The sequence below is a fragment of the Triplophysa dalaica genome, chromosome 8, assembly GCF_015846415.1.
Source record: "Triplophysa dalaica isolate WHDGS20190420 chromosome 8, ASM1584641v1, whole genome shotgun sequence".
NCBI lineage: Eukaryota > Metazoa > Chordata > Actinopteri > Cypriniformes > Nemacheilidae > Triplophysa > Triplophysa dalaica.
Genome location: NC_079549.1, coordinates 21,068,560 through 21,095,213, shown reverse-complemented (window position 1 = coordinate 21,095,213; position 26,654 = coordinate 21,068,560). Strand labels below are relative to the sequence as shown.

Sequence of the window (26,654 nt, the reverse complement as noted above, 5' to 3'; positions counted from 1 at the left end):
TTTCACAATTGCGGGGTGATCCTCTAAAGTTCTTATTTTGAAATGCCAGACAGTGCTTTTTAAGAGTTGTTTAAGATGTGATTTTAGTCCCATTATTATATTTTAAATGAATATCTTTGTAGAAGTTTGGATTAAAGTGTGTAGAGAACTGTCACTTCTTGATATCAGAACGCTTGGGCTTTGCCAATCCATTGATCTTTGACTTGTAATACACAAGATCATAAACCTCTGTGATTTTTTATAAACATTTTTAAATTTGCTTTTGCAATGTACAGTGCAGTAAATAAATGTGATGCATTTGAATAGACATACAAAGCTCTAGTTATTTGAATAATATTGAAACCATGTATTTAATAGGAAGGAATGCAATGTGGCTTTCTGGCACTCTGTGGTTTGAAACAAGCAGACAAGAACACGACATGCTCATCCTCTTCTGTCATTTCCAACATGAGTATTGATGAAAAAATGCCTCGAAGGGAATGCTGAGAATGACAGTTTTGAAATTCCAGATTAAGTTGTGCTCGATGACAAAATAGAGCGAGAATAAACGATTGTTTCCAATGGAAAGCAAAGGTTAGAAAAAGTGAGATGTTTGCAAGGGGGAGGGCAGAGAGCAACACACGCAAGCCACTAAACAGGGGGTGTGTCGAACTGCTCTCAGCACAGTGTGATAAACCTAGTGGATATTTCTATTTTTAACCTGCCTCACTCTGCCCTGTCAACATAGTCGACTGTGTTTGCGCCATAAACTTGATTCAAGCCTGTGGAGTCTGCGAGAGCCCAAATGCTGAAAGAAGTTTGATGAAAAGCTGTGAGGAGTTTGGATCTTAGATGTGGATGTAGACGCTGTCACTTTAAACGAATCATTCAACTCCAGTTTGTTTGATTTAAACCATCTGCGGGGTCAGAGAGAAACGGTGTGTCCTGAGCTATATTCTGACCTTTCTAAATATTGGACACGTGGACTCGGGGGAAAGTGTCCACAATGTCCGGTGAAGGTGATGCTGGAGGTCAACCGTCCACAACAACAATCAGCACTGTGGCTGTACAGGCTGGATCTTCACAGATCGTTGTATCTGTGCTCAAGGTACTTTGAATTGTTCTACTTTATTCAAACAAAGCCTTCATTTGTGGTCTTAACAAATGAGGCTCATATCTGGTTGATACGTGTCTCTTATTTACTTGATGCAGAACTGAATTCTTAATTATACTGTGGGATCCAAATGTTTAATGTCTTTTGGCTTTTTACTCTATGCAGAACTTATTAAACACAACAACACAATGTCAAAAGAACTGTTTTTTTGCTTTGACACAGCATGCACACGAACTGACATGGACCTCCACAAGTGTGTCTTAAGAAAATTAAACATTAAAAAATGTTTCACAGAGCATCTACAAAATAGTTTACAAACTGTACACATGTCCAGTGATAAGTGGTGAATCTTTTGAAAAGAAATGTATTTAAAAAGTTACTAACATCAAGACTTTTCTTTGTCCATAATCTTAAGCATTTGTAAGGGAAATATGTTCAATATGTGTCATTTTTTCAGACTTTTGAACACCAATCTGTTTAAAGGGATAATTCGCCCAGAAATGATTCACAATCGTGTCATTCATACCTGTATGAATTCCAGGTATTTTGTAGAATGTTAGCAATAAAACAACACTGGACCCCATTGACTTGCATTGTATGGACACAAAACCACTTTTTGGGCATTTCTCAAAATATCGTATCAGTGAATAAATTACACAATTGTTCTTTGTCGCCTGAACTATTCCTTTAAGCTTTCATAGTTGCATTATATTACTGTGGTATAAATGTGTCTTTAAATGCTAAAACTAAAAAACAAATGTGCTTCATGATGCCATACGAGAACCTTTTTGTCTAAAGGGTTCCACATAGAACATCTGAAGGACTTTCTTTGTTGCAAAAAAGTTTTTTAGATTATAAAAAAGTAAGAAAGAGATGGTTCATCTATGGCATCCCTGTGAGAAACCTTTATTTTAACGAGTTTAAGCCTTATTTCATATTCATGGAAGGACACAGTGAGTGGGTTTGGATTTGTGCTGATGAGTGATGTCAGAACTCACAGCCCTGCTGATTCAACAGGCGCTTGGCTTGACCTATCAATAAAACCTTTTAGTTATTTCCATTATAAAATTCAACGGAATGTGAATTTTCAACAATGCCCGAGGTGTAGAGACTTAGTGGAAGTCAAGAAGCCATGAGTAAAACACTGAGCTCTGTGACCATCCATTCTCCTGAAGGCCTGAATTAATCATGATTATTCTCTGGATCTTGTCATTCTCCTGTCTAGCTTTTAGTCTTGCTATTATTGCTTGTAAAACAAAGACTGTTGTGTTCCTGTAGTGCTGGAAACTTGGAAGCCTATTACCTGTTTTTTGGAAAACAAGACATTTTATACGAGTTTCTTCTTTCATGTTCCACTTAAATGCAGCAAACCGGTTAGAGCCTGTGTGTGATTTCTGAATGCTTATTTCTGAGCAAACTGCTCATTTACAAAGGATGTTTCTTCATACACAAGAGTTTATGGCATGTTGGTATCCAGGCATCACATGCCTGTATAATAAACGCAATTCACGATCTTAAAATATACGGCGGAAATAAACAGATAGCAATCAGTCCGCATACTTGAAACTGTATTTTTTGCATTTGTTTATCAAACGGGACGTGCTGCGACAGCTGTTGTAGCTCTTAACATTGCATTCAATCTCAGAATGGCTCGTCTAGTACTTGCAAATTGCGATACGATTTTGGGATCAGCACTATTCGCAGGCCAGCGTGTGCATTAGAGCTATAGATCTGTTGAGAATTCACTAGGGTACTTTGCCTTGAAATCAAATGCTTTTTGGTCAGTGTCCAGTATAGAAGGCCTTTGGAAAATAACTTCTTTCTAGTGTTGTTTTCATTATGTGAAACGCACTTGAGACCACGTGGATGCAGGGGTGCACATGCATCAATGTCAATGTATGTTAACACGTCTTTGGTTTTGACCTTTTTATTAAAGTGTGGAGAACTGGTCCAGCTACAGCTGACTGAAGCACAACCAAACCTTCTGGAGATCGGAAACAACCAGGATGAGACCAAAAAGCTGTTACAGGAACACGAGCAGCTTTTAACAAAACTGAAGGTAAACTCTAGAGCTTTGTTCTTTTGGTTTTGACCGGTTCACCCAACAATGAAAATTCTGTCATCATTTACTCAGCCTCTCGTCATTTCAAACCTGTATGGCTTTCTTTATTCAGCAGAACACAAACAAAGATATTTTGAAGAATGTTGGTAACCGAACAATGGTGGTACCCATTCGCTTCTATTGTATTGACACAAAACCGATGCACATCAATGGGTACCGCCATTGTTGGGTTACCAACCTTTTTTAAAATATCTTCTTTTACTACTTTTCTCTTAATGCAGTTTGAACCTGTCAAGCATCAACCACAATGTCATGGTTTAATGTGCATTGTATATATCCTTTATGTGTATAATCTGGATAGTTTTCTCTATTGTGTATTTCTAGTATTCAAGTGTTAGTACAACACTCTTCTCTGTGAGCCGTGGATGATTTATGATATTGATGATTTTGTTGTCACAGTTTCAGGTCTCATTATAGCACATGAACTTTAACTCTTACCTACAAGGTTTCACTTGAGCCTTGAAATGTGATTGTTAACGGGATGATTGGATTCATGATGAATGTTATATAGATTTGAAGGGTAAGAATCAATGATGTTATGGTTCTTAAATGAAGATAAATAATTCTGAACAGATGTTGCATACTATAATTTAATATTTGTACACTTTAATGATTCCAGAACCAGATACCTGGCTTTATGTTTAGTAAATGCGACTCAAGGGAATGTATTTTAATCTTACAAGGAGAGTTCACCCAATGTTTACAGTATGTTTCATAATTCAGTTACTGTATATGCATCTGCCAAGCAGATTTTTCCAATCGGCATGGTAGCTGTCAATTTTTCCAAGACTAGTTTACAGATTAAATGAAAGATGTGTACAAATATATTTGAGACCTGTGTTTTTTCATTTTATAAAACGTGTGAACTTCTTTTGTTTGTCAGAGAAATGAAGGGGCTGTTTGGGCTTTACTGGAAGAGGCTGATAAAAATGCGATGGAGAAACCGGGAGAGGCGCTGGTGTATGAGGCCATGGCTGTCTCTCTCAGCAAGGCTTGGAAGACGCTGGTGAACCATCTGGAGAAGAGGAGATCTCTTCTGATTTTGGCGTGTCATTTCTTCGAATGTGCTCTGGAGGTAACGGAGAAAAGATGCATCGATTTTCATTTTCAGTTTGCAGAGGAGTCATAGAGGGGGAAGAATACACCAGCATCATGGAGTTTTCTATCTTCAGCTTCCTAAATTTGAGCTTTCTTTGGCTTGCTCTGATGTCTCGAAAACAAAAATCCAAACAATGGTGAAATATTGTAAACTTGTTATTGCATCGGTGCATCTTTTTACAAACTTTAGCCCGAAACAAAATATTCAGTACTGTTATGAACAAACACCATCAGGTTTCTCTAAACAATATATAATACAACAAATCTCGGATGGTTAAATCTGCCACAGGACACTTTGATCTAAGCTTCTTCCACTACACTGTATAGAATGTATTTGTTTAGAAATACAATGGATGTTTTTTGTTTTCACAGCTTTAAAGTGGGAAAACAATATGCTATTTTATACTGACTAAACATACAACACACAATGTTGTCCTAATTGTTCAGTTTATTAAGCTAACAGCTGTTTCCTCTGATCCGAGGGTTGAATCTGTTACATTACTTATTGATATCAGCAACTCATTTCAGCTAGAAACAAAAGAGAGAAGGTGCTGATTCATCACCAGTGTTGTATGCTAGTTTGGGAAAATAAGAACACATATTGAGCATATAAAGCGACAGTTCAACCAAAAATAGAAATTGTCAAATCTGTGTAAATTTCTTTGTTCTAATAAACACAGAGAAATATATATTTGGAAGATATTTGGAAGAGTTCTTGAAACCAAAAGATATTGGTTACCGAAAGACATTTGTAAGAATGCTTGTAACCAAACAGTTCTTGACTACCATAGTAGGAAAAATGACAATGGTAGTCAATAGTGCCCCAGAACTGTTTGCTGTCCTACATTATTCAAGATAATTCACATTTGTGTTCAACAGAACAAAGACATTTATAAAGCAATTTTTCCTGCAGTGTGGCAGTCAATGGTGGCCAAGAACCTTTTGGTTACAAGCATTCTTCCAAATATCTTTCTTTGTGTTCATCAGAACAAAGACATTCATACAGATTTGGGACAACTCGAGTGTGAGTAAATGAAGACAGAATTTTCATTTTTGGGTAACTGTCCCTTTACAGAATAGGTGACTGTGTCTGTGAAAGTCTCACAATCTAAATCTGAAATAATGAGCATCAAGTATGATTAGTTATTAATTTCACTGTGATTTCAATCTTGCCACTCAGTCCATATTAAATATGTCAAGGTTATATTTTCACATAATGCTCTTTACATTATGTATGATGATTTTATGTAGAAAAGTTTAAATCACAAAAAATATGACTTCAGCTTGGTTTTCACATGTATTGTCACTATTTGTTTTGCTAGTGACATTTCAACAGACATCCTTCCTGTTAAATGACTGTTATGATGATGTGCGCAGAATCATCTGCATTCATCCATTGGAGGTTGCTTGTAGCTTTTGTGTAACATGTAATTAAACGCTGTCCTTCACCAGCAGGTGGTCATGTAGAGGACAAACACTGTTTCCGAGCAGATGTTGAATGAATGAAATTCAACGATTGTCATATGATAATAATTGAGCCCCAACACACATATAATATATACACTTTTAACTTTTTCAATTTACAGTTTGCCATCAAGATTGATGAAGCGGAGGACTTTCAGAATGTTGATCCCGATCTGACTTCTGCAGACAACATGAGTGAAATGATTCAGAGACAAAGTACTATGAGAAGAGGTAAGAATTTAACATCTACTTCTGTTCGTAGTTATATTTCTAAGCACTTTACACCAGGTGCATTGTTGCAAAGCAACTTTACTGAAAATAACATAAAAAGAATGAGAAATAGTATTTTGTATAACGGACAGGAATATGTGTATGGGAATGTTTTTGTTACTAAACAATGACAAAGCAACTTAAAGTCCCTGTGAACCGGAAGTTGCGATCGTCTCTATTTTCCGTATTCTGAAACATTTCCAAATGAAAAGGAGTTTCAAAGGAGAAAATAAGGGGGCGTGGCTTGCATGTTTCACTGCGACTGATTGGATACGTAAAAACAGCTGTTGGATTAATTTTGTAATGCTTGCAGCAGACTGACAGTTGAAGGGGAGGAGTTAACGTATGCTCCGGCCAAGCCGTCTAATTTACATAATTTGAGATGGATATTCATTTCAGATTTTAACTGAAGTTTATTGAAGGTACATGAATTTTAAAAAGAAAATGAACCACATTGGTAAGCTGTTCACTATAAATGCTGCAATATTTCATGAAAAATAAGAATTTTCATTTTTTATTTCACTTGAAAGTTACCTTTCAAGCACAAATTAAAACATCTTTCGTGTGATGATGTGAGCTTCAGTATATCAGCATCAGACTGACACTGCTGGTTCTGCGCTTGGCGCCGTGCTGATAACTTTATTAAAAGGGATTATTCTCAGATTTACATCATGACTATTTGGAATATCCCCACAGCCTTTCAGAATATCTGTCATTTTTCAATTATACGCTAACCGCATGAACAATAAAAACACCAGCATTTTTTGAGATGTGCGATTTGTCACCAGGAATGTTGGAGAAGTCAATGTTGGTATTGAATAAAAGTCGTGAGCTGCTGGAATTTCTGAAGGACTTTCAGTTGGAACAGGCCCTGCGGTATGGCAGGGCTTCTCAAGGGGCCTGGAACAGCTTTGGAAAGGTTGAAGGGTTAATGGAGATTCTGCAGGACAGACGCAGGCAAGTGGACCTTCGCATGAGACGACAACAGCATGAGCTGGAAATGGTACATAAGATTTGCCAATGGGAGCAAAAGGAAGAGGAAGTAAGTCATCTTGATGAAAAAAGTATGTTTTCCTTAGCTGTAATTGATGCATAGCCTTTAAGGTGTCAATGGTCTTTTTGCACCGATTCTTGAGATGTGAGTTTGTACAAAGTTGTACTGTAACAAGTAACAGAAGAATCTATAAAAAGCTCTTTCGTTTATCTCTAAAGATCTCTAAAGATCCTCACTGAAAACAGGTGAAAGATGTGATGAGAGAATAAAATACCAGCAGTGATGTGTCTGGACCTTCTCCAAAAAAATCCCAATATGGGTTCTGTTCCAAGTACTTCACGGTGGTCTACAAATGTCTTGCCATTACGTATTGCACATCTTGGTAATGAAATAGTATAATATACAGAGTGGAAACCCTAATTTGTATATGTATTATTTTACAGAATCTTGAATTGTAAAGGGTTTACTTGCAGTCGCTCTGCAAAGACATTTTGATGACCGGCAGTCTTTATAAAAATGTTGAGCTTAAATAACTGCCCAACATACTCTGCACGCTGAGAGGTCACATACTTAGCTTGATACGAGCTAAGCACTTACTGCTCCCAAGGACAATGATTCAGCACTGATTTACATAATAAACATTAGCTTGCCTTAAGCTCTTCTTTATTTTTGTGAAAATAAACTTTTGAAACTATAAAAAATATACAATCGCTGAAATATGAATTTATGCATGACTTTCAATCCACTTTTATAAATATCTTTTTTTAATGAAAGCTATTTATTTTTATTTTATTATTCTTACATATAAAAATGCCTCAGACTTTTGGACTCCACAGTATTTATCAACTAAAGCTGCTTTTATACAAATTAAATGATAGCACTTTATAAAAAAGGGTGCCTTGACTTTAAACAGGTAACACGATGGTTGAAGGAAAATCGTACTTTATTCTTGGAAAACAATCAGCTTGGTTCATCCCTGTCTGAAAATGAGGACTTGCTTCGGGAACACAAAGAGATGGAACGGAAAACCAAGGTACTGTATGATTGCTTAATTTAAAGAGACAGTTCAGCACCCAAAAATGTTTTGTAATTTAATCACCCTCATGTCATTTAAAGCCTGTATATGACTCTTTCTTCTATGAAACACTTAAGAAGAAATTTTAGAAATGTCTCAGTGATTTTGTGTCCTTACAGTGGAAGTCATGGGGGTCCCTGTTGTTTGGTTACCAATGTTCTTTAAAGGGGTCATATGGTGCAAATACGTGTTTTTCTATCTCTTTGGTGTGTTATAAGTTAACCTGCATGTATTAGACACGTAAAATTGCAGTGTCGAAACAAAAGATGCATTCTTTCTAAAAGCGAATGCTCACCCAGACCTGCCTGAAACGCCTCATGTAACCACACCCCCACAAATCTACGTCAGATCGTGTAATAAATGACCGGCCAAATGTATATGCAAGTGAATTGGGTGTACCTGTCAGTACAATTGCTTTTGAACCTGATGTTCCAAATATGGTTAGAGGCGTTACATTTCCGTCACACGCTTGCTGTATTCGACCAATCACTTCGCATTGGTTAACTGGCCAATCATAGCACACCTCACTTTTCAGAGCGATGAGCTTTTTAAAAAATCTGTGCGTTTCACAAAGTCGGGGCAAAGAGGAGATACAATACAGCGTTTTTGAAACTTAAATCGTGTAGACACATTGCATTACATCGAAAACAAACGATAATAATCACCCCTTCGAAATATTTACTTTGTGTTCTAAAGAAAAAGTCATATGGGATTAGATTAAGAACGACATGAGGGTGATTTCAAAATGAAAGATTTTAATTTTGAATCACTCCTATTTTAACTTCAATGAAGCCTTATTGTTTACTGAATTGTGTTTTGTATCTCTAGGATTGGAGTGTGCTGGTGGAAACGTTACTACAACAAGCATCTGAAATGCTCTCCACAAATGATTGCTCGGACCTTCAGCGCTTGTCTGAGAAGAGAGAGAAACTCAAAGCTACACATGGGCAGTTCTCCAATCTGACGATGACTCGCCTGTCTCATCTGCAGGACAGCAATGCTTTTTACAGGAGTGCTAATAAAGTATGTAATGCAGTTACACTTCACATGCTGTGATTAAACTGTGTGTTTGAATAACTGAGCTACTTGAGCCCTCAATGCAGTTTTCTTATCTTCTGACCACACTCATGTGTGGATGTCATTTTTGTTGAACGCACTGCCTCCTAGTGGACATTTATATGGTGCTTATTATGAATGTGACCTTTAAAGGGATAGTTCACACAAAAATGAAAATTCTGTCACCCTTTATGAACCAAATTTTGTTCGAAACCTGTATATGACACTTTGCTCTGTGGAGCACAAAACAAGATATTTGGAGAAATGTTTCAGCGGTTTTGTGTCCATACAATGGAAGTCAATGGGGGCCAAGGTTATTTGGTTACAACATTCTTCAAAATATCTTATTTGGTGTTCTGCAGAAGAAAAAAAAATCATACAGGTTTGGAATGAACGAGGGTGGGTAAACTCTGAAAAAAAGTTTCCTTTATTGTCATGAGTAAAAAAAAAAGACTAACAGGAATATATATTTTTATGACTTTTTTTAGGCATTTGAGGTGCTTGGAGGTCTACAGGCTGCCCTTAAGGAGTTGAAGACCAAATCTCTGCCATTACCAGAGCTAGCTAAGAAACACGATGAGTTTTCACGCAAAATAAAAGAAGCATCCACAGAGGCACTTCAGAGAGGTCAGCTGTTACTACAGAAGCTCAATCCACAAAGGTGAGAAGACAAAAAACAGATCTGGCAGTGTGTTTAAAAATAACTCTTATCACAGCAGATTTCCGGATTCTAGGTTCTGTGGAATGATAAAAGGATTTTGATGTTCTGTTAAGTATCAGACATTGTATATAGAGTGTGTGTGTGAGTTTGTTTGTGTGTTTGTTAGTGTTGGAGGTCTGCACAGGATGCTGGGATACATCAAAGAGAGAGTGGAGGTGCTGAATCTTGAGTGCCACGCACACCGAAAGCTAACAGACAGAAGACAGCAGGTGGTGTCCTCATGTGAAGATCTTGTAGATAAGGTATAAAAGAGTGGTTTGTATTTAAAGTATGAAGTAATGCAATTATAACTACAGGAATTATGGAATGATGTTATATTCAAAGTAGCTACTTTTTGTATAAGCATTTTACTAGCCAAACTCTTGAGGTCTTACACTGGCGTTTTTTTAGGTACTTGTTCTGTGTAAAACACTGATATTGTGTGTGCGCATACCACTGTCTAAAACACTTCTTTGAAACGTCTTCAGAAGTCCTGCTTGCAGTCTCCTTGTCAATCTGCTTGTTTTATTATCCAATTCGATCCGGTGTCATTTTCCTCACCATAGTAGAAAAAAATGCGATCTCTAACCAAGATTGACGTTTGCGTATGCACTAGCAGAACTCCGTTACACTTTGATGGATCCGCATGTTTGTAACTGATGAAGTGAATTGACGCCATTGTTACTGTTTATTGCTAAAAGCCAAAGCTTATGAATTCACGTTCTCCCTTTACTACAGTTTTATTATACTAAAACTATAGTTACCTTGTTTTTTTGGTTACCGATAATTCTTCAAGAAATATCATACATTTCTTGTTGCTTTGATCTTACTTTAGAAAAAGCAAACAATTATGCTTTCTGAATTGTTAATTTTTGTGAAGGTTAAGACAAAGTGACTTACAATCAGGTAGTATGTACTTAGCCTTACTATTTAAACCCATTTGATTTCATCAGTGATTTATCTGAAACATCCCAATCTGCAGGTTTCCAGCTGGATAAAGAAAAGCCACAGTGTTCTCTCAGCTATTACAGAACCTGGTTCAACCTTAAGCGAAGCTGAGGATACACTTAACAAACACGTTGAGCTCCTCTCACAGTCTCAGGTGATGCCATGAGCGTACTCATCCACATTATCTCTGCAATATGATACGGTTGAATTTAAACCAAATCATGTTATTTCACAATTGTTTTAATATTTATTATACTTTTGTTTTGAAGGATGCCATGAGAGAATCTGAGGCTATGGCCGGTTTTATAAAAGAGCTAAGGGGGCTGGAATCCTCTGAGACAGTCGAGTTGTCCAACAAAGCCTCGCTTCTGGCTGAGGAGATGAAAACGCTGGTCAGAATCATTTCAACACACGTGGAGAGTCTCAGACCCTATGTGGACTTCATGCGCTCTGCTGATGAGGTATTGCAACTCTGTAATTTATTCTCTGTTTGTGGACATTATGTGTCATTACTCCAATGAGGATATTTTGTGCGCCGTCGCAGGTTGAGGAGCAGATAAGAACATTGCAGGAATGTTACAAGAACAAGCCAGAAGAAGAGGAGGAAAATGAAGGCACAGGAGCATCCATGAAGGAAATGTTGGATGTAAAGTGGCAGACTCTGCTCCAGAGGTTTTTTTCAATGCAGGACCTGGGCAACAATTTCATCAACTCCTCCAACATGGTAGGACACTTTGGAGGGTATAAAAATGCAACACAACTACTGATAATGTTTGGAAACCTGTGGGGGAATCGGCTTTGCAACCTAATATTTTTGTCATTTGCAGGTCAGTGGCAATCTGAATCTAAATGTCAAAGCAGCAGGGAATGTTGTCGAGAAACATATGGAGACATTGAGCAAGAAAAAATCTGAATTATCTGACCTTTGGACATCTTGGCAACTTCAGTATAGTCAGATAAAATCGGTGAAGAAGCAGTGGAAAAATTTCAAGGATCAGATCAAAAAGGTAACTTAATACACCTATATTTTGCTAATGCACATTTCAAGTATATTCCAAGATATTAGTATATCTGTGTGTGATTGACTTTAAAAACATCTAAACGTATTTCATTGAAATGTAAGGTCTTTCTTTTTGGTTGACGTTACAAGGTTTAAGAAACAATACTAAATGTTGGTCCATATTGATTTCATTTATTTTTGAAGCATATCTGATTTTGTTCATCACAGAAATATATCAGCCTTCGTTTGATTTTGTTGATTTCCTGCAGGTTCTTCATGATTTAAAAGCAATGGAGGAGATTTTTGCTCCGGCATCAAAAGTTGATTTGGGGGGTGATGCTCAGATTGTCTCCAAACTACAAGAAAGCTTCAACATTGCTAAGCCAGAGTTCCAGGTATAAGAAACATTGCTGCTCTTTTTGTAATCTTATATTTTTATCTTTAAGTAATGTCACTTTTGAAAATCTTATAGCGACTAAATGCAGAAGTGGAGGTCTTAGTAAAGACTTCAGAGCTGCTGGCATTGAAAGGAATACCAGTGAAAGAGAAGAATGAGAGAGTTTCTGAGCTTCTTCAGCTGCATCAGCGTGTCAGAGATATGATGAGAGAGTATGAAACAGTTCTCAGCATGGCTGTCAAATTCCATCAGCTTTATCTAGAGGTGAAGTGCAAATTTCATCAGAATCCATAAAAGCAATATTGGAGTCTTGCAATGCATTTTTTAAAACGAGAATTGCCATACACAACACCTTTCTGTCACATTCTGTTTTCTGCAAATTGAGAATAAATAAAAGGAATTAACATTCGAAATAATACAAAATGTAGTCAAATTTTAATTTTGTAATTTATTTTTGAACAGACATAGTTCACCACAAAATGAAAATTCGGTCATCATTTACTCACCCTCAGGTTGTACCAAACCTGTAAAATTTTGATATTTGATATTTGAAGATTGAAGATATTTAGAAGAACGTCAGTAACCACACAGATCTCCTCCCCATTTACAGCCATAGTAGGAAGATGAATACTGTTGGAGTCAATGAGGGATGAAAATATCTTCCTTTATGTTCAGATATTTAATCTGAGGATGAGTAAATGATGACTGAATTTTCATCTTTGGGAGAACTGTGATATGATAAAAAGAAAAATTACAGATTATTCTCATTTAATGATAATTTTCACGTTTTCTTTTAACAATAACAGAACAATACGTTCTCGTTCATGTACATTAGTTAATGCATTAACAAGTAAACGGTGAAATTAAGATTACCTAAAGTTAATCATTTCTAAACTACTTCATTGTTTATTGTTGGCTAATAGTTAAATGTAATTATTGATGACTTTATTTATAAAGTTTTAATGTTTTTTTCTCCAGCTTGATACCATTTTAAAGGCAGAACCGGTGGTTGTGTTTAATGACACCAGTCAGGCCAGAACTCAGCTGACCCAGCATCAGGAGAGACAGAAGCACGTTCACCATCTGTACAAGCTCGCTCTCTCACTGGGTGCTGACATCACCAACACTGTACAGCAGTCGGTGCGAACTGTGCCATTTACTTATTGTATAGAATTTTTGTTTCATTTACCTTGTGTTTTTTATCTTTCCCTATTGTTTTCTCCTTTTAACATTTTGCCACAAGAGCCTAATATTTATATGTAATTTAATACTGAAACATTTATATACTGTATGTAGGCCTATATAATCCTGTAATAATATAATACTAATATACTTGTTGCCATATGAAGCAAGTGATAAAAATGACGTTATCTAACCCGCTTTAAGCGCCAGCTGGTGTTGTCAGTGCAGCGGTTACATGAGAAGCTGGAAAGGCTGGAGAGAGGAATCACCAACTGGATCGCTGAGGCTAACAAGTGTGAAGAGAATTTAATGAGGAACGTCCACTACTGTCTCTATAAGGAAGAGATCAGTGAGGTGAGTAATGTCTGCATCAGTCATGATTACGAAAGTTAATTTCTAATCTGATGAATCCCAGCTCGGAAAGACTAAAATAGATCCCCTGAATGATGTTTATTTGTCAATGTAATGCTCGAGTTTATCTTCTGGTTTAAAATTGTGATGATTATTTTTTTTACATTTTTCCTGATTTTTTTTCATATTGCATATTTGTTTCTATAACTTGGTGTCAATAAATTATCTTATTTCAAAGAGTAGTTTTAATACAAAAGTTATAACATATTTTATATGCTTTAAACTGATGTTTTTTTTCAATTCCTTTTAATTATTTAATCAAAGATTTTAGTTTGATCCTGATGTCTGTTCTTCCTGAACTCATTCACCTGCAGATCAAGGGCTCAGTAACACATGTTTGGCTGTTTCCATCCGCTCTTATTGTTTCTCTGCTGCAGTATTTATGGCATGTCTGCCCTTGTTAAATTTAGTCTGTTGACAAGGTTTATCTCTGCCTGCGGTGAGGGATTCTGCCATTTGTTCTCATCAGTTCTGATAAGACGGAGAATTCCACCCATATCACATATTTACTTCCCGCCCCACTCAATCCCGACAAGGCCTTTATAGGGACAGAAAATCAGATCTCTTACATAGTTATTTGGTAACCAAGAGAGGATCATGATGTCCTCAAAGATACTTTTTATTTTTGGTTTGTTAGTTTGGTGAAAAGGCCCCATTTTTTTAAATGAATAAATAATAAAAATCTGAATGTTCTGACAGCGTTTAAAAAAAGAAATAATCTCTGACTCCCTCTAGTGGACAAATCTCATCTGACTGATGAATTTTGTAAACTGCATTAAACTGATAGTTCACCCAAAAATAAAAATTCTGTCATTATTTACCCCCTTGTCATTTCAAACCTGTATGGCTTTATTTCTTCTGCAGAACACAAATATTTTGAAGAAGGTTGGTAACCGAACAGCACTGGCCCCCGTTCACTTCTATTGTATGGACGCAAAATCAATGCAAGTCAACAACATTCTTCGAAATATCTTCTTTTGTGTTCTACGGAAGTAAGAAAGTCATACAGGTTTGAAATGACAAGTGAGTGAATGGTAAATGATGACAGAATTTTTTATTTTTAGGTGACCTATCACTTTAAATGCTGTGGACAGTCTGAGATTGATCTATATACCAACACCAATGAAGATAGCAGTGAACACATGAAGCTCACGATAATATATGAGTAAAACCAATGCTCAATAAGTTACATTTCTATTTATTTCTCCTGTAGATAAGAATCGAAAGCTTCTTAAACGAATATTCGAGTCACCTATATGTCATGAGATGCCATGCTATTTTCATGCATTACTTCTGTGAGGCTTGAAATAAAGCAAGGAAGGGAAATTTCTAAAAGTAACTGTACTTAAACTCAGTACGCTGTCTGTAGAAGTGAATCTGTCAATGCTGTGGTTTTGTATAGTATGATCATTTTTTTTAATTAAGTTTGGTTTTTGTCATTTTTACTTTAAGTGATAGTTCACCCAAATATGTAGTGAATAGGTGCAGGTTCTGTTCGATTACCAACTTCCTTAAAAATTTCTTCTTTTGTGTTCTGCGAAAGAAAGAAAGTCAAGTCTCTGTTGAATTAAGTGTTTTAGCATTTGGTAGGAAGAGCTGAGTTTTCAAGCTATTTTTGAAGTTTGCATGAAACATAATGGAATGGGTTTTGTGTTGGTGTTAGTCTTAATAACAGTTGTTTTTCAGGACATATTTGATAGGAAGACATTATCTATATTTCATTTAAATAGGGCATGACTCAACATTATGTCTAATGTAATGTGTATGTGAGTCACCATATGTGTCTAACATACCACTCTAAGCTCCGCCCAGTCATAAATATGCATGAGTAAACAATCTGACATTTTTGCTTGGACAGTTGCTGCTGTTCGTCTGCAGGGGTGACTCCATTTCTCTCACCACCCATTCTCAAATTCACTGCTGTCTACCGCTTTAAAAAGATTTTATATGCTACCATATGGATTTGGATTCTACTGTATTTTGCCATTTAATGTACTCAGAAATACGGGTTATAGGGTTTGAGCTTTCGCACTTATTTCCAAAGTACAGTGACAAATTTGGGCTTGGCCCTCACAGGAAAATAAATTAAGCGGAAAAGGTTATAGAAACCATACTTTTCTGGGCTAATTTATCCTCTTCAGGCATTACAGAATAAAAGTGTCATTTAATAAATAAAATATACAGTTTATGTTTTCGGTCAATGTTGGCATGAAGGTACTTGTCAGACCAGATTGCTTATTTTTCTAGCAAGATCAGCCAACAGTAAATTGGGCATGAATAGGACCTAGAGTGCAGAAGCTCCCTCTACAGCACTTTGTTGGAAAAACAAGCAGGGCAGTTATGAGAGAGAGCTATATAACCGGTTCTTATATCAGGGCAGCAGCTGTCTTTGGGATGAAACTTGAGCCTGTCATTACGAGATCTAACACTATTGCAAAAGCCCAACGGGCTGGACAGAAATGGATCTGCATTATAAATCATACACTGGTCCATCATTAATGCTTCTAAAATAATCCCCCTGGACTCAGCCGGACCCCCTCTCTGCTAGATATTGACAGGTTGTGTAAGAACGATGAAAAATCTTCATGCATTTCTTTTCAAAATACTGTAGTTTATTGATAGTGATCACAAAATAACTCATATGTATATTGTAAAGAAATTTGGTGGTATCATGCTTTGTTTGAAATTAAGACCAACATCTATTGGCATTTGGCCTTCAGTGTTACATTTTTTATGCCCTTCATTTCATACTCATAATTTTTATGACAACAGCATTTTCTTGCTTACTTTTAGCTGAGAGAATCCTTTAAAGATCTCAAGAAGAAATTTAACAATTTAAAATTCAACTACATGAAGAAAAATGAAAAATCAAGGAACCTAAAGGCAGTGAAAAATCAGATCCAGCAAATTGAGATATACATAGAAAAGCTACAGGTAATGGTGTCATCTTTTTATTGTTTTTTTAATCCATCTCTCTGGAGTGTTTAAATCATAAAAATGTACGGACTCAGAAGACTTCAACTGTTCTATAATAGTAAAAAAAAGTATAGTCCTATAATGTACATATGTATAATAATAATTTTGATATGATAATCATTATTCAAATTTCTCCCTGTTCCAGGTTTTAAAGAAGAAGCTACAAGTGTTTACTCAGAAGGTCTCTGGCAGCTCTGAGAAGCATTTCATTGGCAACAGTCTCAGAGAGATTGAAGATGCCTCAAATGAGCTCCAGAGACAGGTGGGCGACTTTGACAGGACGGTGGAGGAATACAAACAAAACCTGGATATGAATGTCAAACTCCAGCAAGCTTTAGAGGAGGTGAGGATGTGCCAAAAACATCTAATGAGATAATAAGAAAAGTAACAGGTTCATCTTGCTTCTTTCCAGTTGGTTGGAAAACATTTTGTCTTTACATTATCTAAAACTTTTTAGAATAATAATGTAATATAAAATAATAGACAAAATTTAAAATCGGACAATCACTAATGTTTCCTTTAGTGAACTGGCTCAAAATAAAATCTAACCTCTCACTTTTCATTTTGAACGCAGTACAACTTTTGGTGTGATGAAGCAAGCTCCACTATCGTACGTGTGGGGAAATATTCGTCCCAGTGCGAGACTAAAGAAGCAGTTAGCAGTCTCTACAAACAGTTTGAAAAATTTATGTGGCCCACGATACCACAGCAAGAGGAGAGAATAAACCAGATCACAGAGCTGGCGGTACGCTTACATGGTGAGAAAGTGATCAGAACTCATTCTGAAATATCTGTTGTTGTATTGTTGACCACCCTTCACCCTCAGAAAATGTGACAGCGTTTTTTATTTTATAAAGGTGCTGAAGAAGGGAAAAAATATATGGAGAGAACCGTCAACAAGCACCATGAAATTGTGGAATCGATAAAAGAGCTCTCAAATGGACTGCTGGACCTTGAGGCCAAACTACAGGTGAAAATGAAAGCACTGAACACATAGAAGCAGTTTGGACACACTTGTTTATCTCCAAAACATTTAACTTTACCAACAATTTAGTGCAATTACGTATTTTCATGACACAAAATGTATTGTTTCCACAGTTAGAAATACCCAAACAACCTCTGACACCCGAGGACAACAACAAACGGGACTCTATTGATACTGTAAGAATAAAAAAAGTGTTTTAACTTGCAATTGCAAGCATTTCTTTTTATTAACACTTACTTTATTTTATAGCCTGAGCAAAAGGAAAGTGGTCATACACCTGAGATGACAGGTCCCCACTGTACTAAAGAGATACCCATCAACAAGAAACCTCAGCTTCGCAAGATAAGAAGCCAAGACTTGCCTGACAAACATCATCCAGAGCATCATAAAGTGTCAGAGACCAGAGTTAAAACTCAAGAGGCGTTTTCCAAGACGAGCAAGGTGGAGACCATCACATGCAAATCTGCTGTTGAGAGGAGAGAGGAAATGCACACCACCTTCTCTCACACGCACACGGTGAGCCATTCCCCCGCAGAGAGAGATAAGAGGAGCTGCTCGCTGCAGCAACCCAAGAGAGACTTCCAAGACACCCCACCTCCCCCACCGCCTCCACGAGATCCAGGCCTATCACGACCCGGCATCAGAGACATTCAGAAGGTATGCTTCAGGGTACAGATAAACAGTTCTTATGGTCAAAAGGTTGACTATCATGGCTTTAGCTATCGTAGGAGTAATTCAATGAAACGGCTGCCTTTTCAATAGAACTTGGTCTCTCTGGAAATTCAGATGTCTCTCACTACTCGTTTCCCCATCAGTCATTTCACTATTCTTTTAAGGAATTTTCACAGATTTCACACTGAGGAATAGTCCATACAATAGAATATAATTTTTTGTGTGTTTTGCAGAAGAAAGTCATACAGGTTTAAAATGATAAGAGGAGTAAATGATGAAAAAAAAAATTGGGGGGTGAACTAATGTCGTTCCAGATACGTAGTGTCTAAATTATGCATGTGAAGTATCAAAAGTGCAGAATCTTTTATCATGGTATACTATTATAATGGCACTGAATTACAAAAGCAGGTTGAAAATGTCAGTGTTGTCCTCTTAATACTAAATGTGTCAACTTATAAAATGAATAATTTTTTGTGTCAATCGTTGTATTCCATTAGCTTTGGTAATAAGACAAGACAATGCAAATAATTTTTTTTATGATTTTGCTATACTACAAAGTAATATTTCTACAAATGAGTAAATATTATTCTGTTTTCTCCTTGGTTGTGTATGTTTTATCTATATAGACCGCATGTCGTCACTCTTTAGAGGAGGAATTTCTTCTGCATGGCACACCAGAATCAGCAGCTCCAGCAGGAAGTGTGCCTGAAAGTGACTTCCACCCTGAACTTCTCACGGAGGAATCGCTCTCCAACGACGAATACGAATGTACCTCACCAGACGACATCTCCCTGCCTCCGTTATCCGAGACCCCTGAATCCAACATCGTTCAGTCTGAAAATGACTTGGACGACGGCTACTGCGTGAGCTCTCACAGCCTTCGTGTAAACCAGTACAACCACCAGTCCCACACCCAGCAGAGCGACGCCGTCCACCAGAAGCGAGAGTGGATGCCTAGTCAGACCGAGAGCTACCCTTCTCCCACCATGGGTTCGGGTGCCAGGTTCAGAGCAGAATCGTCATCTTTCATTCAAAGCCCTCTCACAGTTCCAGCTCCTAGTCTCATGTCCAACACCCTCACCAGCATATTAAAGAGCAAATTTGCCAACCCATCGAGCAGCGTTACTGAATGCCACGAAACTCTTTATTCTATGCATGAGAGTCGTACAGAAACACAGCAGTGTGTGCATGATTCCAGTACTCGGTCCAATAACACGCATGCTAACCCATTAACCGCAGAACCGGACTCAGATGTTTGCAAGCCCACAGCCATCCGAGAGGAGATCAGGCGGGCAACTTCCAACAAGGTTATAAGTAACCTGGCAACTTGCTCGGGTCCTAACTTCTGCAAACCCTTGTCTAATGCCACAGTTATGGAGGGATCTCCGGTGACCCTGGAAGTGGAAGTCACTGGATTCCCTGAGCCTACATTAACATGGTGGGTAGCTTATAACAAGCTTGATCAATGAATGATTTCATTCTTTGCTGAATACTGTTATATCTACTGTTAAATCGGAATACATGCTCTGTGTCAACAGTTTATCCTCTAATCAGATTTTGAAAGATTATATAAAGAAGAATTTCCTGTTGTACTTTACCACATGATTAAAACGTAAAACATTTTCACATATTTTGCATGAAACAGGTTTGTTGAGAAAACTGTCCTTCTTTCCTATTCATTTTGATCTGAAACACTTGAAATACTATAACATCGGAAACATGAATGTTGTTCCATGCATAAATTCCATTATACTAACATTTGAACTCATACGTTCCAAAGTTAATTCCACCTTGTTTTTAACCTCTATAAAATAACACCTATTTTTTCCTTCATTGAGTGTGTATTAATATGTATTTTTTTGCCGTGGTGTGAGTGTGTGACATAACAATTCACTCTTTGCTTCAGGTTCAAGAATGGACACACACTGGCCAATGATGAGTACATAGAACTCTCCCATAAAGAAGGCAAGCATGCTTTGTACATTCGGAGCGCTGCTGTGACAGACTCAGGGCAGTACGCGGTCACCGCCTCTAACTCGGCCGGTACTATCACCTCCAGCTCAATGCTACAGGTCAAAGGTAACAACAGCCCTGACTTTGACGTTCTCAAACTGGACTGGCACACCTGCTTTGGCACTCTGTGTTTCTTTTTGTGGCTGCTCTACCTGCTTCTGTTATAACGGACACGGTCATTAACGTACTTGAGGAAAAGCACACAACGGCCAATTTCCACATGTCACTTAACGGCTGGTTTGCACATGATTAACTGTTCACTTTTTCGCTACTGGGTTGAATGGTTCTGAGTTGGGCGAGCAAAGGTTTCAGGTGCATTTCCATCTGTAGGCCTACCTGGACTTCTCGGTACAGTTTGCTAACCATGTGCTGGTAAAAAACATGTTGAAATGTGGTAATTTGGGATTTATAAAGAGGTGGCCATGTATCAGTTGCCAAGGTGATTCTTTCTTAATAGGTGCCTAACTTCGCTTATATTTGGTAAGATGACTGATCAAAAAGGGTCTACGTTGAAGAATGTAATGGTAATACTTGGGGCACTGGGAACAAGCAATAGTTTCAACTGTTGAGACGACAGTTTTGCAACAGGAACTCTTCGGGCCGATGGTGGAAAAGGTGCTACAGTTTTATGATACAAACCACTAGCACAAAGGTAATAACACTGATAAAGGTAGTTGATATGAAATTCTTTTTGTTGTAATGTACTGCAGTATGAAAAGCTAAAAATCTTTTTTTTCATTATCCGTCTGCATTTGTGAGCTATTAATAATTGAGAGACTATAATGGAAAATGTCCTTTAAAATTAATTTGGCTGGTCCATATAAATGTTAACTGTTCACAAGACGTAAGATGAAGACTTGTGTCTCATTCAATTATCCAGATGTTAAAGGGAAAGTTCACCCAAAAATGAATATTAAGTCATCATTTACTCATCTTAGAGTGGTTCCAAATTTGTGTAAATGTCTTTGTTCTGATGATCACAGAGAAAGATATTTGGAAGAAAGCTTATAACCAGACAGATTTTGCCTCCCATTCCATAGTTGGAAAAATTACTTTAAACACAAAAGAAGACATTTTGAAGAATGTAGGACAGCAAACAGTTCTGGGGCACTTTTGACTACCGTTGTATATTTTCCTAATATGGTAGTCAATGGGGAGCAAAATCTGTCTGGTTAGCATTCTTCCAAATATCTTCTTTTTAGGCGAATTATCTGTTTGACAGAATTTTCATTTTTGGGTGAAGTATCCCTTTAAAGGGCACACCCAAAAATTTAATTTACTCCTGTCAAGTTGTTCCAATGTTAGTAACTAAACAGATCTCTGCCCCCCATTGACTCCCATAGTATTTATTTCCCCTACTGACATTCTTCCAAATATCTTCAACAAAGACATTTTTACAGGTTTGGAACAACCTGAGGGTGTGTACATGATGAACGGGGAAACCTATCCCTTTAAATTAAAAATGTCAAGGCATGCGTCAACTAGACTATATATTTTTATTTGACAATAAAACTTACACACTAATATTTGTTAGCATGAACCAAATTAAACATGTATTAAATTAGTCTATGCTTTGTCTGAGTACATATATTATTAGTAGTAATGGATCTCTGTTTTGTATTACACCATGCACATAATTAATTGTTTATTCAGCCTTAAAGTTACACTTCCAAACTAACAAAATGTTCAACATTTGACAATAAAATTATTTATTTTAAAATATTTGTGTGTGTTAAAAATACTGTTTTAAACAGGTTTTAGCTCTTTGTTTGTATAGAACTAAATTATTCTGTATTCTTCATGATTTTCAGTCATATTCATTGTAGAACATTGACTTATTTATCTTGATGAAAACGATAAGGACCCACACATTTTGAGATCAGTTTAACTTGTCAGTTGGTGTTCAATTTGTGTGAGCTTCGTGTCTAATGTGCAGTTAGCATAAAACTGGGAGTGTAGCGAGTGAGGATTGTTGCAGGAGGGGTGATGTCATCACCATATCTTCAGCTTAAAGAGTTTCTGAAATGTGATCTGTGCCTGTTTTAAGTTTAATCTTATTCATATTTTCTGTTGATAGACACTAATAAAGAGTTTTGGTGTTACTGCTAAGAAATATCTAAATGTATTATTTTACATTACATGTTATTATATATTTTATATTATGTGCCCTTCCTCCATGACCTTGGCTTTGCTAGTGCCATGCTCTAACCACTGAGCAACAGGAAAGCTTAGTATACTCCCCTTGATTTTCACATTAAAATGAGCACATGCAAAACTTAACCAAAATATATAGGACAAAAATGTTAAATTTCTTTAAGGTGACTGTTGGGCATGTGACTGTTATCACACAGCATAACTCAGGCCTCTCAGGTTACACGCTTCCACCACATGTCGCTTTACTTCTGTCTGACAGATTTAGGGAAACACTCTCCAGTGCTCTAGATTTCAGTCAAGTTTTAAACGCGTCATACTGTAGTTTTTATTGCTGTTTAACAATAAAGACAGATTTGTGAAACAAAGCTCACAAGAAACAGTTATTGGCCACCGTTGACTGCGTAGTAGGAAAAACCCTGTGCATTTCTTTGTTCTGTTGAACACAAAAGAAGATATTTTTGAAGATTTAAGGCAAACAGTTCTGGGGCACTTTTGACTACCATTGTATTGTTCCCTAGTCAATGGTGGCCAAGAACTATTCAGTGACTCGGTGACAAGCAATCTTCCAAATATATTTCTCTGTGTTTATCAGAACAAAGAAATGTTTACAGATTTGGAACTCAAAAATGAGTAAATGATGTCAGAATTTTTATTTTTGGGCAAGCAGTCCCTTTTACAAATCACATGAGGAGTATAACAACAAAATTGTAGCCTTTTAAGTGGAGATTTGGTAACCAAAGGTTGAAACATTAATATGCATAATGATTCTGGTTTAGTGCACTAAATTAAAATGGAAACTGGTTTTCAGTGAATAGGGCCAATAGCTACTTTCACACCACACTGGAGGTACAAAATGTATTCGTGGAAGAAGAGCTCAAGTCACACTGCACTTATCCTCAAGTGCTCTTCCAGAAAGATACTTAGGTTGCAGCATGTGGTGGGTGCCAAGTAAGTGAAACAATGTACGTATACAGTTTTATATAATGATACTGATCAATATATAAATTGATATGTATGAAAATGTTAAGAAATACACTGCACACTGCTTCATCGGCTCAAATTGTGAGTGATTCGGGGAGCATGAGACATCATTTTCACACATGGATTGGCCACCACAGAGTCCAAGAATTTGCGCAGCCGTCCGACTCTCCCATCATCGAGACAAGATCTTGGCGAAAAATGTATGCAACTCTGGACGGGAATAAATATTGTGCCATTGCAGAAGCATATCGAAAGGATGTGTATGCATGCCGTAATCAAAGCTAAAGGGGTCCAAATAAATATTAGAGTGTGTGACTTTTTTGGAGGGGCAGTGTATAATTGACCTCAATAGGGTCCAAATGTTTAAGACCACTAGAGATCTTTTTGTGCATTCTTTTTTAATACAATTGTATTCATTTGTAGGAAAAATTGTATTTTATTTGATATGTATTATCATTTTATCAATAATTTAAATAAAATTGCCACTTTTAATCACCAACACATTGAGTTTAGCATGGTATTTTTACTAGTGTTTGAATGCGGTGTTTGTAAAATGAGCAGTCTTTAACTCAGAAAACAACAATTGCATGAATAACCAACAGTTGTGTGCATGTGTTTTTCAACAGAGGCCAATAAAGCCATCATGACGGCTGATAATGGTATGCTTTAAAAGGATCCAGCAGAAACTGAGGCCATTTAGGAGAAACAACGTGGACTTCAGCAATCCTTAAATTATAGGATTTTTTCTGGTAAAATTGTTAAGCAATTCTCTCACAAGTGGCACATTACATTTTTTGAGCTACTTTCATTACAAAGCACTAAATACAATTATTTGAATATTTAATTGATCTTAAACCAAAATAAACAATTGAAAATTTTCGATGTTGTTGTTCAGTCTTTGCATTGATGATGATGATGAAATGATGGATTAAAATCAATCCAATAAACACATAATCCCACAATTAAATTCATCATTGACTCATAACCACAATAAAAATAACCATTTTATTGGTAAAGTTCCCTTGGGTAATTGATAACAATATAGTTAGAGTTTTGGTTCCAGAATCAGAAAACACATGTTTTGTATTTTAATATCATGTTTTATTGTGTTTCATTGTGTTAGTTAGCTGTATTTTTTAGTTATTATAGCTTAAATCAAAACAAGCCAACTGCATTAATATATTTTGATTAATATTATTTTTTAGATATCTCATTTTGGAACCAAACTCTTCATATATATATTATCATTGAGATATTATAAAAAGTTAAATGTATCTTTCTATTTGCTTCCTTAAGCCATCACAGTACAGTCTAAAGTTAACCCCACGGCTGCAACTAGTCAGACATTCCACCCTTACATGTCATTGCCTATCTTTAACATATTCCCCTATCCATTTTAGTTACAGCTTCAAATCAGCCGTGATACCTAAGTTCAGAATCATCACATGTATGGTTAAAACGCAATGATTCATTTCAGCTTCACTTTACAGATAAACAAAAGACAAACAAGTGGATTAACACCATTTTGTGATCGGGTCTGGAGACATTTATCTCATCTATATCATGTGTAATACAGGGGGTGGGGGGGTTGACCCTAAGCCTGAGTGACAGTGACAGCCCTTCACCCCATTTGGTTCCACACTTACTGGGCATCATTGATGATCTTACACAAATGAATTTATGAAACAAACCAGGCTTTCACACTTCCTGAGGGTCATTTTCCTGTTTTCTTAAAGGGTTGGGGAGTTTCCGCCACCCTGTGAAAAAGTGTCCTGGGTTATGTTGTGTAAAATGGGTGACAGGTGTGAGGTTGCAAAACGGCCACCATCTCCCATGATGCTCAAGGGGGCTGGCCAGCGGGGCGTGGCAATGATGATGCTCACTACTCAGGGAGTATATAAAGTAAAACCACCATGTTAACACTTTTGAGCAGTTGGAGCATTCCCAGCCTTGCCTCAGGTGTAGGGATTGCAAGGGAAAAAGCAAAACTACACGGCCAAGATCCTGTGTAGTTTTGTTTTGGGGGATATTTCGAGGCTCAACCGTTCTCACACAGTGTTTTTGAAGTCATATCTGGATAAGGACTTTTTCAGAAGACAAACCACTTTGGGCTTCGCCCTTCAATTCAAGGCACTCTTGTGGATACAAGTAAGTACGCTTTGTGCTCTTGTACCCATGTGCCAATGCAATGCCTTCTAATTGTGCTATTGTTTGATAATTGCATGATTCTAACAATAAAGAGAGCAGAAATGTCAAAGCTTATGTACTGTTGAGATGTTTGATGGAAAGGAGACTTAAGCTGAATAACGTGAATAATTATGAAGACATTGAAATGAAGAGTTTTTGTTTTTGAAGGTTATTAAATGGTGCTATGATTTTGGTAATGCCAAGAATAGCCTGTGATAGCATTAGAGTGGTGCCTCAGCTGGGCCGCGATGTCTTTTTAAGGGAATCAGCAGCAGAGATATCAGTTGCACCTCCAGCTATGTGCCACATGGTGACTGTCAATCAAGCTTAGTACAGACTATTTTTAGAAGCTTCCTTTTGTGACACTAGGTTTTTGTTTGCATAGGTAATTTGTTACAGTGTAAATATATTTTATTGATCTGATTGGTTTTAAGAAACCTCAGTCTAGGTGGTTTAAATTTTGAGGGTGATTTAAGAAGTTAATTAAAGATGAATTAAAGATGAATTAATTAAAGATCACATCTTTGGCCTCACCTCCTGTTTACAGGATATTTGGAAGTTGTTTTGTTTTCAAACTTCAAAACTAACAAATAAGAATAGGTTAAGTTTTCATCCATAAAAATCCTTCGATCTTAAAATGTGCAAACAATACAGAAATGTTGTTGCGTTTGTGTATTTGGGAGCAAAGCTAAACTGATTATTTTTTCCTTTTTTATTTGTTTTATTAAATGATTTACAAGTATTAAAACTTCTACTATATGCAAGCTATAGTGTTAACTACACTGTTCACATCATAGTTTCTTTAACAGAAATGAATTGTATTTAAAATGTGAATTTATTAATGCATATTCGTTATTGTTGTTCTTCCTATTTTAG

General features: G+C 36.8%; 2 protein-coding genes across 3 annotated transcripts in view; both read left to right on the top strand.

Annotated features, from left to right (window-relative positions):
• Positions 1-699: 699 nt before the first annotated feature.
• Positions 700-24,388, top strand: ccdc141 (coiled-coil domain containing 141). 2 transcript variants are annotated; one of them, XM_056754739.1, is made up of 26 exons: positions 700-1,087; positions 3,030-3,152; positions 4,099-4,290; positions 5,900-6,008; positions 6,836-7,089; positions 7,955-8,074; positions 8,945-9,139; positions 9,661-9,833; positions 10,000-10,135; positions 10,855-10,974; positions 11,090-11,281; positions 11,365-11,544; positions 11,648-11,827; positions 12,090-12,215; positions 12,293-12,481; positions 13,196-13,357; positions 13,604-13,753; positions 16,604-16,744; positions 16,932-17,129; positions 17,361-17,544; positions 17,644-17,756; positions 17,885-17,947; positions 18,021-18,428; positions 19,070-19,881; positions 20,350-20,522; positions 24,218-24,388. In XM_056754739.1, the coding sequence occupies exons 1-26, from the start codon at positions 986-988 to the stop codon at positions 24,259-24,261; spliced, it is 4,839 nt and encodes a 1,612-aa protein (XP_056610717.1). In that variant the 5' UTR covers positions 700-985; the 3' UTR covers positions 24,262-24,388. The 2 variants fall into 2 exon arrangements, with proteins under 2 accessions (XP_056610717.1, XP_056610716.1); XM_056754738.1 differs by lacking the exon at positions 24,218-24,388 and having other exon boundaries at positions 20,350-22,176.
• A 1,205-nt stretch (positions 24,389-25,593) lies between these two features.
• LOC130427112 (titin-like) overlaps positions 25,594-26,654 on the top strand; it is a 156,361-nt gene continuing 155,300 nt past the window's right edge. The window contains 1 exon segment of the mRNA XM_056754159.1: positions 25,594-25,739. The gene's annotated coding sequence lies outside the window, so the exon portion shown is untranslated.

What these genes read in the sequence shown, in the direction of transcription:
- ccdc141 (XM_056754738.1), top strand. Translation starts at nt 986, where the DNA reads ATGTCCGGTGAAGGTGATGCTGGAGGTCAACCGTCCACAACAACAATC. An exon ending in TCAAGGATCAGATCAAAAAG is followed by an intron (nt 11,828 to 12,089) that starts GTAACTTAATAC and finishes GATTTCCTGCAG; the next exon opens with GTTCTTCATGATTTAAAAGC. An exon ending in ATAAGGAAGAGATCAGTGAG is followed by an intron (nt 13,754 to 16,603) that starts GTGAGTAATGTC and finishes GCTTACTTTTAG; the next exon opens with CTGAGAGAATCCTTTAAAGA.